This window comes from Erinaceus europaeus, chromosome 2, assembly GCF_950295315.1.
Source record: "Erinaceus europaeus chromosome 2, mEriEur2.1, whole genome shotgun sequence".
NCBI classification, from domain to species: domain Eukaryota; kingdom Metazoa; phylum Chordata; class Mammalia; order Eulipotyphla; family Erinaceidae; genus Erinaceus; species Erinaceus europaeus.
The window spans coordinates 140,113,605-140,130,994 of NC_080163.1; the positions used below are offsets into that span (position 1 = coordinate 140,113,605).

At 44.9% G+C, this 17,390-nt stretch overlaps 1 protein-coding gene across 5 annotated transcripts in view; it reads left to right on the top strand.

Annotated features, from left to right (window-relative positions):
* The window catches only part of RANBP10 (RAN binding protein 10), a 73,450-nt gene that overhangs the window by 37,342 nt on the left and 18,718 nt on the right, over positions 1 to 17,390 (top strand). For 3 of the 5 annotated variants that reach the window (XM_007517723.3, XM_060185338.1, XM_060185339.1), the window contains one exon: positions 11,821 to 11,988. The exons of the other annotated variants lie outside the window; for them this stretch is intronic. In XM_007517723.3, the coding sequence (XP_007517785.1) occupies positions 11,821 to 11,988 (168 nt within the window). The remainder of the gene's footprint in view (positions 1 to 11,820; positions 11,989 to 17,390) is intronic. 5 annotated transcript variants of the gene reach the window in all.

The following is a 17,390-nucleotide window of genomic DNA, read 5'->3' on the forward strand; positions in this document are numbered from 1 at the left end:
AGAGGCTCTCTGTTTCTCAACAGTCCCTCCCTGTTCATGCAGCACCCATGGCATTATAGCCAGACAAGCTGGTGTTCCTTTTCTGTGGGAGGGACACCTGCATTACCCAACATACCACATCTGCCTCCTCCATGTCATCCTCCTTTTGAGATTTGTTTATTTATGAGAAACATCCAGAGCATCACTGTGGCACATGTAATGCTGGGGGTTCAGCTCTGGACCTTATGCTTAAGAGTCCAACACTGGGGGTCGGGCGGTGGCGCAGTGGGTTAAGTGCATGTGGCGCAAAGCGCAAGGACCGGCATAAGGACCCGGGTTTGAGCCCCCGGCTCCCCACCTGCAGGGGAGTCACTTCACAGGCAGTGAAGCAGGTCTGCAGATGTCTGTCTTTCTCTCCCCCTCTCTGTCTTCCCCATCTCCATTTCTCTCTGTCCTATCCAACAATGAACAACATCAATAATGGCAATAATAATAACCACAATGAGGCTACAATAACAAGGGCAACAAAAGGGGGGAAAATGGCCTCCAGGAGCAGTGGATTCATGGTGCAGGCACCGAGCCCAGCAATAACCCTGGAGGCACAAAAAGAAAAAAAAGAGTCCAACACTTTATCCATTGTACTACCTTGTGGGCCGCTGCTTGGCAGCTTTTCAAAGTAAGGCAGCTTGGGGTCTCGGGTGGTGGCACACCCAGTTAAGCACACATGTTACAGTGCACAAGGATCTGGGTTCAAGCCTTTGATCCCCACTTGCAGGGGGGAAGCTGTATGAATGGTGATGAAATGCTGCAGGTCTTTCCCTCTCCATTTCCCCTTCCCCTCTCAGTTTCTCTCTGTCCTATCAAAGGGGAAAGACAAAGGGGAAGGGGAGAGAAAGGAGGAAAGAGCTGCTGGGAGCACTGGATTTGTCATACAGACAACGTGTCCTAGCAATAATCCTGGTAGAGAATAATGATGATGATGGTGATGATGATGTAAGGCAACCGGGATCCTTATGCTGGTCCTTTGGCTTCGCGCAACATGCACGTAGCCTGCTGCGTTACCGCCTGACTCCCCCAGTATTCTACTTTTTCTAAATACCTGCTCCTTGGGCTGAGGAAACAGCATAATGGTTGTGCAAAAAACTCATGCCTGAGGCTCTAAGGTCCCAGGTTCAGTCTCTAGCACTACTATAAACTCTGATTAAAAAAAACAGTTGGATCATACAAATACCACCTACCACTTACTGCCTCTTTGTTACACAGAATTAAAGTCTGTACACAAGACTGTTTTTGAGTGCAGGCTAAGTAAGCCCTTTGAGATAAGAGAATTTATCAACAGCAGAAGGGCTGGCTCTGAAACCTAAGATTATCAGTTTCTGTAAACAGAAATTCTCAAGTGTTCTATGGTGTGACTGGAGGCTGGGAGCATGTCAAGTTGGAGTTAAGTGAGGACCTGTTACCACTAATCCCTACTCTTCTCGGTAGTGTTCTGCTGAGGAAGTCTGTGTCGGGGGTCCTGAAAACACTGAGACTCCTTTAGGAAAATGGTTCTTGCGTGCCCTTCTGTCAGGATGTGATAATGTGTGCAAAGTCATGGATCCCTACATTACCAGACATCACCAGTCCACAAACTTTCCTCACCGATTGAAATAGGAAACAGTGGGCAACAAGGAAAAGCGAAACCCAACCCCAAAGAGAGCTATCAGTGTCTGTACCTCAGTTTTGCAGGACAGCAACACTTTCCTTAGTCTCATCCACATGATGCAAGATTCAGCTAGTCCTATAGGACCCCAAGGTGAAGGTGACTGATGCCATGTCCTTGTTTAATTCAGTCTGATCCATCCTTCCTGCCTCCCTTCACCCCCTCTGATCATCAGCTATTCATTTACCTTGGAGCTGAGGAGGAGGACAGCCTGGGGAAGACACTTTTATGTGGCTTTGTCTCAGGGTTGCCCTCACAATTTAAGACTGTTGATGTTAGCCCCTGGAGTAACCAATTGTCTTCAGAGGCATCCTTTCCCTCTGCTCTCTTTACCTTGAATTTTTTAAATTTTTATTTTCCCTTTTGTTGTCCTTGTTGTTTTATTGTTGTAGTTATTGTTGTTGTTGTTGATGTCATCGATGTTGGATAGGACAGAAATGGAGAGAGGAGGGGAAGACAGAGGGGGAGAGAAAGACAAGACTCCTGTAGGCCTCCTTCATCGCTTGTGAAGCGACCCCCCCCTGCAGGTGGGGAGCCAGGGGTTCAAACTGGGATCCTTGTGCCGTTCCTAGCGCCATGTGCACTTAACCCACTGCACTACCGCTGACCCCCTTTACCTGACTTCTATGCTGAGCTACCATGAATGGAAGTCCCCTAACCTGGTGCCCTGGGAATACTGGCATCACCTCAGGGTTGTGTTATTCTTAATCCTTGACCCCAGCGTTCTGAGAATTTGAAGTAACAGCCATATGATTAATGGACCTTCTGAGGCCACACCACGCCATTTATTGAATAAGAATACCACGCTTCCCTTTTTGTTCTATGACACTAGAGGTGGTGCAGTGGATAAAGCATTCAGTTTGCAGGCATGAAGTTCTGAGTTTCGCCTATCACCATCACACATGCCGTAATGGTGCTCTGGTTCTCTTTCAGAAGGGGGGGTGGGTGGGAGGGAGGAAGAAAGAGAGAGAGGAGAGACGAGATTTTTTTTCTTTGCTTTTCCATTCTCCTAGTTGTGTTGCTCTAGATAGTGAGTTCTGCCCAAGAGGTGGCATAGCAATTGAGCTTTGGACTTGTAGGCCTGAGGTCCCAAGTTTGATCTTTGATGCTGTATATGCCAGAGTACTGCTCTGTTCCTTCACACACCCATGCCTCTATCTCATTAAATAAACTATTTTTAAAAAATATTTGAGGTTGTTGCTTCACAGGTGGTGAAACAGGTCTGCAGGTATCTATCTTTCTCTCCCCCTCTCTGTCTTCCCCATCTCTCTTAGTTTTTCTCTGTCCTATCCAACAACGATGACAGCAATAATAACTACAGTAATAAAACAACAAGAGCAACAAGAGAGAATAAAATAATTATTTAAAAATATATTTGAGGTTATGGTAAAAGTATCTGTCTGATAGGATTCTGGAGAGGAATGCTTCAAGTCTGTTTTTATTCTTGAGAAGCCGCCGGCCATGAAGTCCCTGTGGCAGATGTGCTCTCTCCATAGTTCCCTTGGATTCAGGAAGTGTCCTAACCAAGCCAACCTTGTACCTTCTCTCTAGCCAGCCTAGAAAGTGACATACTAAGGGCCACTGGGCATGGGTCATGAGTTCTGCCGAGTGCTTCAGGAGCTTGGGGGCTTCCTCTGGTAACTGGGAACAAGCAAGAGTGGAACAGGTCCAAGGAAGCCATTAGTAAACTGTTAAGAGAGGTGGGTGATAACCAGCTCTATGCCTGCCCACTCCCTCGGAGCAGAAGGGAGCTGAAAGTCTGAAGCACGCAGCCTTGACTATTGCTGGAATTAGCGAGGGAAAAGGAAAATAAACTTGGTGCTGGTGAGTACCTCATGTTGGCTCATGCGCCATGTACCACTTAGTATGTTAAACTAAACATGTTAGTTTAACAAACCTCAAGGTTTGTTAGGGAGCTGGTTTGGTAGCCAGCATGCAGCCTTTTCTTTTTTAAAGATAGAGACGGGTGGTGGGCGGTGCACCATGGCACCAAAGCTTCGATCAGTGTAGTGAGGACCAGGCTTGAGCCTGAGTCATGCACATGACAAAGCAGCACACCATTCAAGCGAGCCAACTTGCCACCCCTCAGCCTCGTTTGGTGAGTTCTCCATACTGATGAAGCATGGGCTAGGACCATGACTGAGCAGCCTGCATAGTGCCAGCCCCCACCCAGGCTTCTGTGCTAATGTACTAATGATACAGAAATATTTCTTTTTTAAAAAATTATTATTTTTATTTATTGGATAGAGATAGACAGAAATCGAGAGGGTAGGGAGTTGGGTGGTAGCACAACGGGTTAAGCACAGGTGGTGCAAAGCGCAAGGACTGGCAGAAGGATCTCAGTTTGAGCCCCTGGCTCCCTACCTGCAGGGGAGTCGCTTCACAGGCAGTGAAGCAGGTCTGCAGGTATATCTATCTTTCCCCCTCTCTGTGTTCCCCATCTCTCTCCATTTCTCTTTGTCCTAACAATCAATAACAATAACGATAATAATAACTACAACAATAAAACACCAAGGGCAACAAAAGATAATAAATAAATAAATGTTTTTTTAAAAAGGAAAGAAATCGAGAGGGTAGGGGGAGATAGGGAGAGAGACAAAGAGACATCTGCAGTGCTGCTTCACCACTTGCAAAGCTTTCCTCTTGCAGGTGGGGGCACAGAAATATTTCCATTCCTAGCTTTATTGGGATTGTAGATCTTGCTGTGTTTTGGCTGGGCTACTAGATTGATTATGGACTGGACTACTAGATTTATTATGCTGGAGTCCCTGGCACCCCAAGGGGAAGTCTCCCACTCCTAGGGCTCTATAAAAAGATAAAAAGGATGAGCCATTTCCAGAGCCACCCCCACACTTGTGACTAGGACTTCCCTTCTGAGTGATGTAGGACAGGGAAGTGGGTGGTGCCAGAGCAACAAATTGGGCACCTGGGGCTTCCTGACCTGAATGTGCCTTGGCTTCTCCTGACATCACTGGCATCTGGCAGGTGTCTGTAGCAGGGGATGGGCTCCACTGTGGGTGCCAGGCTGGCTACTCATCAATTATCTGGGAGTGACACAGCCTACGCTCTCTGGAGAGGCAAGAGTGATTAATTGGGTGGCACTCTGTCACTTTGTTGTCCTCATCATGCAACCCCTGCCATCCTCTGATGTAGGGCCACCTGGACCTGACTTCCTGCAGGACCTAACACAAGCAGTTGTGACCCCACGTTTTCTTCTGCCCCTCACATCTCACTACCCTCTGAAACAGCTGACTCTGACCTTGTGGTAAGGGTGACAGAACTGATACCTGAGCATGGTATACCACCTGGCTCTTCAAGGCACTGGGATCTATGCTTAGGAAGTTGCTGACTGGGGGCCGGGTGGTAGCACAGTGGGTTAAGTGTGCACATGGCGCAAAGCGCAAGGATCCTGGTTCGAGCCCCCAGCTTCATATATATAAAGAGTTCCCTCTTAATGGGGAAGGGGAACCCAGAACCATGAATTCTTCTAGAATTGGCAGAAATATTTGAATCACCTTCCCTGTTTTATAGATGAGGAAACTGAAACTCAGAGTAGTCGAATGACTAAACCAGGGTGAGTGGATGAAACTGGGGTAGAGACAGGTCTATCCGCAGCCTGGCAGCAGGTTTTTTTTTTTTTTTTTTTTGCCTCCAGGGTTATTGCTGGGGCTCAGTGCCTGCACTATGAATCCACTGCTCTTGGAGGCTATTTTTTCCTTTTCGTTGCCCTTGTTGTTATTATTGCTATTGTTATTGCTTTCGTTGTTGTTGGATAGGACAGAGAAAAATGGAGAGAGGAGGGGAAGACAGAAGGGGAGAGAAAGACACCTGCAGACCTACTTCACCGCTTGTGAAGTGACCCCCTGCAAGTGGGGAGCTGGGGGCTTGAACCGGGATCCTTACCCTGGTCTTTTCACTGGTCCTTGCACTTTGTGTCATCTGTGCTTAACCCGCTGCACTACCGCCCAATCCCCAGCAGACCTCTTTAGACAGTCCAGGAGTGGCTTCACCACTGATCTGTGTAAGTGGAGGCCTCATGCAGACAGACAACTCTAATTAGAGTACTGCTCAGCTCTGGCTTATGGTGACGTGGGGGATTGAACCTGGGACATTGGAGCCGCAGGCATGAGACTCTCTTTGTATTACCATTATGCTATCCACTCTCCTGTTTTCCTTTTTTTTTTCTTCAAAAGAAAAACGACAAACTCTTCATTGTCAGGTCCAGGATTACCGTATGTGGTGTTTCACGTTCTTTTTTAAAAATTTTTTTAAAAAATAAATCTTCTTTATTTATTTATTGGACAGAGATAGCAAGAAATCAAGAGGGAAAGAGGGAGACAGTGAGGGAGAGAGACAAAGACACCTGCAGACCTGCTTTGCCACTGGCAAAGCTTTCCCCCTGCGGGTGGGGACCTGGGGCTTGAACCCGGATCATTGCACATTGTAACATATGTGCTCAACCAGGAGTGTCACCACCCAGCCACTGGTGTTTCACACTCTTTATTTATACAATGACAATTCTGTCCCTTAGGGTTTTTATTAACTTTTTCTCCAACAAATATTTCTTGAGCACTTGATGTAGGCCAAGTGTGCAGTTGAACAAAAAGATGTTTAGATGTGGCCCCTTTAGTTAGATTGTTGGTTGCTTCAAGGGAGAGGAGAGACTGTCTCTCTCACTCACTTGGTCCACCAGACCTTAGACAACATAAGAGGAAGCCAGGTCTCTAGGACTCAGATGTTTTCTAGGATAGCCTGTCACTTCTGCTTTTGCTTTCCCATACCAACTTTAGTCTGTCTAACTTATTAAGCAAGTTTGAAACATTGGCTGCACAGAGCTTTGAGAGCCCCTGTCCTCCTAGCTCCCTTGTAGAGAAAGGGAGGACTATGGGCATCAGAAGCTGTGGGAGTAGTTGCTGTTTCGATGTTCAAGCAGAGATCTTGTATGCAATAGCTTTAGCCTCTCTTGGTGTGGAAAGAAGCCTCTCTGTGCCCTGAAGAATCATTTTCCTGAGATCCAATGGCAGTAAAAATATAAATATATACCATGCATTCCTGGCCTAATGCATCAATCTGAGCCAGGCAGTCCCAGATGAGAGTAGCCTGGCTCCAGGTCTAGCCCTTGGCACTTCTAAAATCAGTCACGAGCAGGTGAGACATTAGTTTCCTTATGATGCTGTGGGAAGATGTGGGAAGGGAACAATAGGACTCTGGGTCGTGCAGCTATCAGCGAGAGCCATTGAGACTGTTCCCCATTGTGGAGTCTGGGGAGTCTCTGTTTAACCAAAGAGTTTCTGTCTAAAAGGTACCCAAGGCTTGGTATAGATGTTGTGACCAAGAGACACGTTACCTTTGGACCCACTGGTAAAATTCAGGGCAGAGTTTGGATTCCAAAGCTGGATCAGCTCTACTTGTTATCAGCCCCAGTCACTGTTATCTCCATGCCTTTGTTTATAGCCTGCCTATACTCCTGCCCTCATGCTGTCCCCCTCCTCCATATATTGTGACTATTTGAGTGTTCCCTTCCGGAGTCACTAAGATCTTCAAGCACCTCCTGCCCCACTGACCTTTCTCTTCCAAGGGGGAGTTTCTGTGTGGGGAGGGATGTGTTCAAGCATGTTTACATGGGGTACTGCTCAGACCCCAAGGTCTGTAGCAAAGGCTGGGAAAGTGACCTGGACTGGCTGCCTTAGGGAGTAGACCTGCCTGCCAGTACATGGGCTTACCACAGCCCACTTATCCGGGCAGGTAGGTCTCTCACAGCTCACCCTCCCCTGACCCCACTTGCTTTCATACCTTTACCTGTACTACTGGAATAGCCTTTGCTCTTTTTCCTGTGTAAAACCTTGTTACAGTTCAGAGGTCTCACTTATGCTCTCACCATTTCTATTTAGCATTGACTTTGAAGGTCCTAGTCAGTGCAGTAAGGCAGAAAAAGGAAATAAAACGCATGCAGATTGAAAAGGAAGAAATACTACTGTCTTTATTCTCAGCTAATATATTAAAAATCCTGAAGGATCTTCACAAAAGCTACCAGGACCAGTTGGTGAGTTTTAAAAAAGTTACAGGGTGAATATATGTTTATTTTAGTAGTTGTATTTAGATGAAATTTACATAAGGGCTTGAGGACATAGTATAATGGTTATACAAAAATATTTTCATACCTGAGGCACCAAAGGTACCAGATTAAATCTATAATAAAACCATATATCAGAGCTGTGTGGTGCTATGGGAGAAAAAAACTACATAAGTTAAAATCCACCCATTTAGTCTACAAAAGTTCCATGAATTTTTAGCATATTTACAGAGTTGTGCAACCAGCAGCAATTTAATTATAGAACGTTTCATCACCCCAAAAAGAAACCTTGACCTCATTCCCTCTCTATAGTCAGCTGGATTTTTATATAACAGCAAGAAATATTTGGAGGTTGGAATTTTAAAGTATATATAACAGCATTGAAAATGAGCATTGGGGAAATAGCATAATGGTTATGCAAAAGACTTTCATGCCTGAGGCTCTGAGGTCCCAAGATCAATCCCTAGTACCACCATAAACCAGAACTGAGTAGTGCTCTGGTATTTTTTTCTCTCCATCTATATCTCTTTCATTAAAAAAAAAAAATCCCCTCGGTCCTTTCAAATTAAAACTAATAAGTGAATGTTTTTTAAAAAATATGAAAAGGCAAATTGTAGAAGATATTTGCAAAACACACAAAATTATTTGTATCCAAATTGTACCTGTTTATAGAACCTTTACAGCTTGAGAAAATACATAAGCCAATTTAAAAAGTGAGTTCTAAATTTGAAGAGACAGCTTAATCAAAATCCACTATAGCATAGGTGTAGAAAGCATAGTGATTATTCAAAGAGGCTCTCATGCTTGAGTCTCAGGTTCAATCCCGCGAACCACCATAAGCCAGAGCTCATCAGTGCTCTGGTTAAAAAAACAAACAGGGAGACGGACAGTAGCACAGTGGGTTTAAGCACGCGTGGCTCAAAAGTGCAAGGACCGGCGGAAGGATTCCGGTTTGAGCTCTGGGCTCTTCACCTGCAGGGTGAAGTGGTAAAGCAGGTCTGCAGATGTCTTTCTCTCCCCCTCTCTGTATTCCCCTCCTCTCTCCATTTCTCTCTGTCCTAGCCAACAATGACGACATCAATAATAACTACAACAATAAAACAAGGACAGCAAAAGGGAGTATATAAATATCTAAAAACAAACAAAAAGAAAAACAAAACAAACAAACAAAAAAAAAACCCACTCCACCATATACTTACTAAATGACTAAGAAGAAGAAAAAAACAATACCAAGTATTGGTGAAATTGTGGAATTCATGCCAGGGAATGTAAAACATTATGCTCTCGTTGGTAAACAATTTGACGGTTTGTTATTAAACAGACTTATCTCTCTCACTTTTTTTTAACTTTATTTTATTTGGTAGTACAGAGAATTTTTTTTAACAAGCTCTTAAGGAAGAGGCTTATTGATGATAATTTCATAATGATTCAGAACACTTTATTTTAAGCTATATTGTAGTCTTAAGTCCTGCTTTATACTTATGACCCCCAGAAATACTTTTTTAATTTAATTTTTTATTTATAAAAAGGAAACATTGACTAAACCATAGGATAAGAGGGATATAACTTCACACATTTCCCACCACCAGAATTCTGTATCCCATCCCCTCCCCTGATAGCTTTCCTATTCTTTAACCCTCTGGGAGTATGGATCCAAGGTCATTGTGGGATGCAGAAGGTGGAAGGTCTGCTTCTGTAATTGCTTCCCCAATGAACATGGGCGTTGACAGGTCGATCCATACTCCCAGCCTGTCTTTCTCTTTCCCTAGTGGGGAAGGGCTCTGGGGAAGCGGAGCTCTAGGACACATTGGTGGGGTTGTCTGTCCAGGGAAGGCTGGTTGGCATCATGCTAGCATCTGGAACCTGGTGGCTGAAAAGAAAGTTAACATATAAAGCCAAACAAATTGTTGACCAATCATGGACCTAAAGGCTGGAATAGTGCAGATGAAGAGTTGGGTGGCCCTCCATTTTATAGATAGCTAGTAGGCATATTTTAGTTATATTCCAAAGGGCCTATAGTAGTAGTTTTTTGTTTTACCTGAGCCTGAAACCTGATATGCAAGTGGATCCTAATCATTGTCTGGGGAGATGATGACATGGCTGGCAGAAGGACCAGAAAGCTGGATCAGGGAAGAGAGTAGCTCGCTAATATGGGAAAGGTGTATAAATATTGTTGACTGTAAACCCCATCGATTTGATGTGATCTGGGGCCCATATTCATTTTAGGAGCCTATGTGACCTCTGTATCCCTGTAGATCTGAGCTCACATTCTGTGGTCATGAGTAGAAACATTCTAAGCTGCCCCAAGAATGACCCATCTTCCTCAGGTGTAGCATAGAGTATGTTGTCCATCCTCCCTTTAGAGGATGGGATATTCTCTACCATTGTTGATTCGTTTTGAGGGCAAAGTCCTATGGGGGTCCACAAAGGGGTCTGTTGTGTTGTTCCTGATAGGAATGACCGATAACAATGGAGAGAGGGATTTATTCGAGGTCTAGACCCATCATGTCTGTTTGGGAATCTCAGGACTCCCCAAATACGGCCCCAGCTGAACCACTTTTCTATTTACCCATGAGAATAGTATATATCTATGCAAAGACTTATATTCAAATATTTAGCCAAAAATTGGAAGCAATTCAAATGTCATTGGTAAATGGCAGAGCTTGTTATTTATACTCATGCGATGGACTACTCAGCAATGAAAAGAAAGAAAAATATTCTGTGCCTAACAATTAGTTCTTGTTTTACAAGTGTATTATGCTACGTGAAAGAACCTAGATACAAGGTGTTCAATATTTTGTGTGTCCATTTATATGACATTCTGGAAAAGGCAGAAACATAGGAACAGATCAGATCAGTGTTGCCAGGGGCAGTGGTGGGTGGAGTGGGATTGACTGCAAACAGACGTGAGAACTTTTTTGAAGTAAAGAAAATGTTCTATGTCTTGATTGTGGCAGCAGAAACATTTGTTCACATTTGTGAAAAAGTGACTGAATCTTCAGTTAAAATAGGGGACCTTGAGATCTGGCAGTAGAGCAGTGGGTTAAGCGCACATGGTGCAAAGTGCAAGGACCGGAGCAAAGGTCCCAGTTCAAGTCCCCAGCTCCCCACCCGCAGGGGGATTGCTTCACAGGCGGTGAAGCAGGTCTGCAGATGTCTATCTTTCCCCCTCTCTGTCTTCCCCTCCTTTCTCCATTTCTCTCTATCCTATCTAACAACAATGACAGCAATAACAATAATAATAACAACAACGATAAACAAGGGCAACAAAAGGAAAAAAAATGGCCTCCAGGAGCAGTGGATTTGTAGTGCAGGCATCCAACTCCAGTGATAAAACTGGAGGCAAAAAAAAAAATAGGGGGATCTTGGGAGTCAGGCGCACAGTGGGTTAAGTGCATGTGGTGTGAAGTGCAAGGACCAAGTATGGTCGCAGTTTGAGCCCCCAGCTCCCCACCTGTAGGGGAGTCACTTTACAAGCGGTGAAGCAGGTCTGCAGGTGTCTATTGAGCCCCCAGCTCCCCACCTGTAGGGGAGTCACTTTACAAGCGGTGAAGCAGGTCTGCAGGTGTCTATCTTTCTCTCCCCCTCTGTCTTCTCTTCCTCTCTCCATTTCTCTCTGTCCTGTCTAAAAATGATGATATCAATAATAACAATAACTACAACAATAATAAAAACACAAGGGCAACAAAAGGGAAAATAAATATAAAAAAAATTTTTTTAAAGGGGGATCTTATTACATGTAAATTGCTCTTCGGTTAGAAATGTTTGTAAAAATGTACTATGACACACCTCAGAGGTCAGTTCAAGCTCCCCTTCTTGCATATATGGCTTTCCCTGGCCACTTCATTTTTGGTATTACCTGCTGTGCTTCTCAAGGGTGGTGACCTACTGGACTGATAGCTTGTTTGACACAGCTGGATCTGTTCTCTGCTGGCTTTGAAACACCAAATGCTGTCTGGGGTGGTGGTAGGCTGGGGAGTGGGCCTCAGGTGGTGGGGTTTCTGTGACTGTCTGGATCATTTCTCAAGTACCTCTATTCAGCAATTGCTGCTCTCTCCCCACACAGGTTGGGACAAACATTCCTATGGTTACCACGGCGATGATGGGCATTCCTTCTGCTCCTCAGGGACAGGCCAGCCCTATGGTCCCACATTCACTACAGGAGATGTGATTGGCTGCTGCGTAAACCTCATCAATGGCACCTGCTTCTACACCAAGAATGGCCACAGCCTTGGTGGGTGCATAGGGAGCCTTGCAGGACCTGCTCTGTGGAGTCTTGGTTTGTAAGAAGCCCAGAGGCAGGCCATAAAGCCTAAACAGTGGAAACTAACCATTTTAGGCATTGCAAGGTAAAGGGAGGGTAACTGAGGCACTCCCTTTGTTAATTCATTTCAGATGCCATCAGGCATGTTCAGGGCAGTATGACCACAGGCAGTTCATTTTTTCCCCCCACCCAGGTTATCACTGGGTGTCTTGTCTGTACTACTAATCCACCACTACCAGCAGCCATTCTTTTTCCCTTTTTCCCCCTTTTGTTGCCCTTGTTGTGGTTATTGCTGTTGTTGATGTCGTTCGTTGTTGGATAGAACAGAGAGAAATGGAGAGAGGAGGGGAAGACAGAGAAAGGGAGAGAAAGATAGATACCTGCAAACCGGCTTCACTGCTGGTGAAGCGACTCCCCTGCAGGTGGGGAGCCTAGGGCTCAAACCAGGATCCTTACTCTGGTCCTTGCGCTTCACGCCACGTGCGCTTAACCTGCTGCGCTATCGCCCGACTCCTTCTTTTCCCCTTTTTAAAAAATATTTTATTTATTATTTATTTTTTATTTTTATTTTTATTTATTTATTTTTTAAATTTTAGTTATTTATTTTCCCTCTTGTTGCCCTTGTCTTTTTATTGTTGCTATAGTTATTATTGTTGTTATTGCTCTTGTTGTTGGACAGGACAGAGAGATATGGAGAGAGGAGGGGAAGACAGAGAGGGGGAGAGAAAGACAGACACCTGCAGACCTGCTTCACCGCCTGTGAAGTAACTCCCCTGCAGGTGGGGAGCCGGGGGCTCAAACCAGGATCCTTATGCTGGTCCTTGCGCTTTGCGCCAGTTGCGCTTAACCCGCTGCGCTACCGCCCGACTCCCTTATTATTTATTTTTAAAGATTATTTATTTATTTATTTATTAATGAAAAGCTAGGAGGAGAAAGAACCAGACATCACTCTGGTACATGTGCTGCTGGGGATCGAACTCAGGACCTCATGCTTGAGAGTCCAAAGCTTTATCACTGTGCCACCTCCCAGACCACATATTTTATTTATTTTAATGAGAGATCGAGCAAGTGAGCTCATGAGCTTCTGAGCGTTAGGCCAGAGCACTGATCAGCTTTGTCTTATAGTTGTGCTGAGGGTTGAACCTGGGACTTCATAGCCTCCGGCATGAAAGTCTTTTGCATAACCAATAGGTTGTGTGTGGTGCTTCCCCTCCCTTTAAATAGAGACAGAAATTGAAAGGGAAGGGGGAGATAGGGAGACAAAAAAGGATACTTGCAGCACGGCTCCACTACTTGTGAGGCTTTCTCATTGAGGGCTAGAACTTGGGTCCATACTGTAATGTGTGTGCCCTACCGAATGTGCCACTGCCTAACCCTAACAATCCATTCAGCAGTGTTTATCAAACCCATACCAGACACTGAAAGAGCAACAATATCCTCATTATGTTCCTGGACTTGTGGTACTTGAAGTGACCAGGGTTTTATGTTGGTGAGAAGTTTGAGGGACTGGGTGAATAGTGGACAGAACTCAGTCAGGTGCGCCACCACCCGGCCCCCCAGTGCATGGTGGTGGTGGTTGTTTTTTTTTTTATTTTATTTTATTTTATTTTATTTTATTTTATTCCCTTTTGTTGCCCTTGTTGTTTTATTGTTGTAGTTATTATTGTTGTTGTTGGATAGGACAGAGAGAAGGGGAGAGAAAGATAGACTCCTGCAGACCTGCTTCACCGCTTTTGAAGTGATTCCTCTGCAGGTGGGGAGCTGGGGAGTGCATGGTTTTTATAGACCCCATGCAAGAACTCACATACTTTATCATTGAACTTCCTTTTAGGAATATATTGATTGTTCTGGCTCAAATATTTGGTATCCTTCTTCATCACTGTATTAACCTATTATTTGAAAAATATATCTATGTATTTTCATCAAGATATTGATGAAAAATACTGGAAGAGAGAACTGAGGAGATAGTGCTGATATAGTGCACTTGCTTACAAGAGGTCCCAGTTTTGATTCCTGGCACCACTAATAGCAAGAGCTGAGCATTGCTCTGATCAAAAAAGGAATAGGGTGTCAGAGCTAGCTCATCAGGTAAGGTGTCTGCATTGCCTTGTGAACAACCCAGGTTTGAGCCCCACTACCACATGGGTGGTGCTATGATGATGAAGCATTGGTGTTACAAGTCTTCCCTGCTCTCTCTGTCTGAATGAACAAAGTAGCCTACAGCAGCAATCATGCTTCTATGAGGCCTCAGTCATACAGCGCACACAATATATATATATTCCCCTTTTTTGCCCTTGTTGTTTTATTTTGTGTCATTATTATTGTTGTTGTTATTGTTGTTGTTGTTGGACAGAGAAATGGAGAGAGGATGAGAAGACAGGGAGAGAGAAAGATAGACATCTGCAGACCTGCTTCACCACTTGTGAAGCGACTCCCCTGTAGGTGGGGAGCCGGGCGGGGGCTCAAACCAGGGTCCTTATGCCGGTCCTTGAGCTTTGCACCACCTGCGTTTAACACACTGATCTTGTCAGTTGAACTTGTCTGGGTAGACACCAGCTAAGAATCAAGTTATAGGTTAAAACATATATATTCTTATCTTACCCACAAGGATCTTCCTAACACCTTATTAGAAAACATTTTGGGGTAAAAGCCTACAGGAACAGTTGTGCCATCTGCTTTCTCCTGTTGTACTCATTATGGGTAGATGACATGTTTCTTCCTATAAACCTGGACTACGTTGCCAATCTGCTGACCTTTATAGTGTCCTCAAACAGTTTGGAGTTCTTCACTCATGGATGTGGACTATATATTACATTGCTTTCTCAACTCTTTGGAAAGAGAGGAAGACATCATATTCCTGCAAATGTGGGGAGGTGCATTAAATGCCTTTTAGGTTTTTGACCTGATCAGATGTCACCAAGAGATTGAACTTCCTTTTGGTCATTGGTGCTTCAGTAGTGGTGCAAAAGAGAAGAGCCTTATAGTTGCTTTCCTAGTGCCTACAACAGGGCCTGACTCTTGGAAGCTCTTAGCAGGTATTTGATAAAATGATAAGTGAATGAATGAGTGGATGGAGACAGGAGCCCAACATTCTCATGCACAAGTCATCTGTGCACTTTATTATAGAGTCACTTTTATATAGCAGTGTGCTCATTCACAGGCTATTTATACTACCTCAGCCTCACAGACCCCTGACCTTTGGCTCAAGGCAATTATCAGCAAGTCTGAATGTCCTGCTTGCTTCTTGGATCTTTGCCTAGACCTTCTTTCCTGGGACAAACTAGGTCTTGCTGTAATACAGTCTTTCAGAGACTCAAAGACCTCCAGGGCTTGGAGGTGGGGGAGAGTAGTAGTTCCCTTAACCAGTGCAGTAGGGGTTGGAATAGCTTCTTTCTCCATCCTCCTGGAAGCACCCCCAAGACCTTGTTCTTCCTTAGTGCCATTGTTACAGAGAACCAGGAGGTCTGAGTCAGTTATCCTCTGCCCAGAAATGTGATGGTTGCCTCACTGTGGCACAACTGTAGCCGACTTGTACCTAGACCTCAAAGTTTAAGAAACCGAGTGCCTTGGTTTTTCCTTTCCTTCTTGAGGTGTTATCCCCATTTTTCAAATGGACTCAGGTTTGGTAACTGCCATAGGTGTCACTGCAGAAGACTGATAGCATGTGGACTCCCTCTTCTTTCAGGGGGTCCTCCATGAGCTGGGAGTACTGCAGCAGCAGACTGGACATGTTTAGGGTCACAAGCACAGCCACTGTGCAGACCCAGAGGGTGGACATCTGTGTCTCTTCTTGTTACAAAGGGGCTTCCTGATTCCATCCTGCCAGCCCTGTGACTGCTGCCTCTGCTGTGGGACTCAGAAGTGACCTCAGGCAGACGGATCATGGAGTTTATTTCCTTCCCTGAGAAGCAAAATAACCTCAGCAAACATAAACAATCTCTCTGTCATTTGACTTTCTGCATCTATAAACTAGTAGCAGAGAGGGTCGGGCGGTAGTGCAGTGGGTTAAGCAGAGGTCACGAAGAGCAAGGACTGACGTAAGGATCCCGGTTTGAGCCCCCAGCTCCCCACCTGCAGGGGGGTCGCTTCACAAGCTGTGAAACAGATCTGCAGGTGTCTATCTTTCTCTCCCCCTGTCTTCCTCTCCTCCATTTCTCTCTGTCCTATCCAACAACAGTGATATCAGTGACAAGAATAATAATAACCACAATGATAAAACAACAAGGGCAACAGAAAGAGGGCGACTGGCCTCCAGGAGCAGTGGATTTGTGGTGCAGGGACCAAGCCGCAGCAATAACCCTGGGGGCAAAAAAAATTATTTGTAAACTAGTAGCAGAGACAGAGCACATCTTCCAAGATTGTTCTGAGAATTCAGTGGTTTCTTGTAAGAGCCCAGTGCCTAGCACAGAAGAAGCACATGACACATACCAACTAGCTGCCAGGAGTCTAGCCCCAGGTTTACTGAAAGACCTATTGCATGCCATTATCTTTTCTTTCTTGTGGAGTTTTAGTTTCTTTTCTGAGTAGTAATTGGTTGAAGGGAGTAAATTGGGACTTTTACGAGTCAGTGGTTCAAAAAACTTTTTGGTCCAGAAGCTCAAGAGCTTTTAGAAAATAGAAAACTTTGACCCTTGGGGGCTGGGCAGTGGTGCACCAGGTTAAGCACACATAGTGGGAAGCACAAGGATTCTGGTTCAATCCCCGGGCTTCCCACTTGGGGGGGGGGGGGCGTTGCTTCACAAGTGGTAAAGCAGGTCTGCAGGTGTCTTTCTCTCTCCCTCTCTATCTTCTCTCTCAATTTCTCTCCTATCAAAAATATGTGTGTAGGAGTCGGGCGTAGCTCAGCGGGCTAAGCACAGGTGGCGCAAAGCACAACGATTGGCATAAGGATCCCGGTTCGAGTCCCCGGCTCCCCACCTGCAGGGGAGTCGCTTCACAGGCGGTGAAGCAGGTCTGCAGGTGTCTATCTTTCTCTCCCCCTCTCTGTCTTCCCTTCCTCTCTCCATTTCTCTCTCCTATCCAACAACGATGACAGCAATAACAACAACGATAAACAACAAGGGCAACGAAAGGGAAAATAAATAAATAAATGAGAAAAAAATTTAAAAAAAAAACAAAAATATGTGTATGTATGTATATTTTTTGGGGGGTGGGGTGGGGGAGTGGCCACAGGAGCTATAGATTTGTAGTGCAGGTGCCAAGCCCCAATGATAACCCTGGTGGCAATAGAAGAAAAAATTAACCCTCCAAAATGAAAAGCCTGTGAAGACCTTGGAGTCTACTTTGGCCCTGGGTTATTTCTTAATCTGCAGACCACAAATAACTCTGCTGGAAGTATGAAGTCCCTCTCCTGCTCAGGCCATCTCATTTAT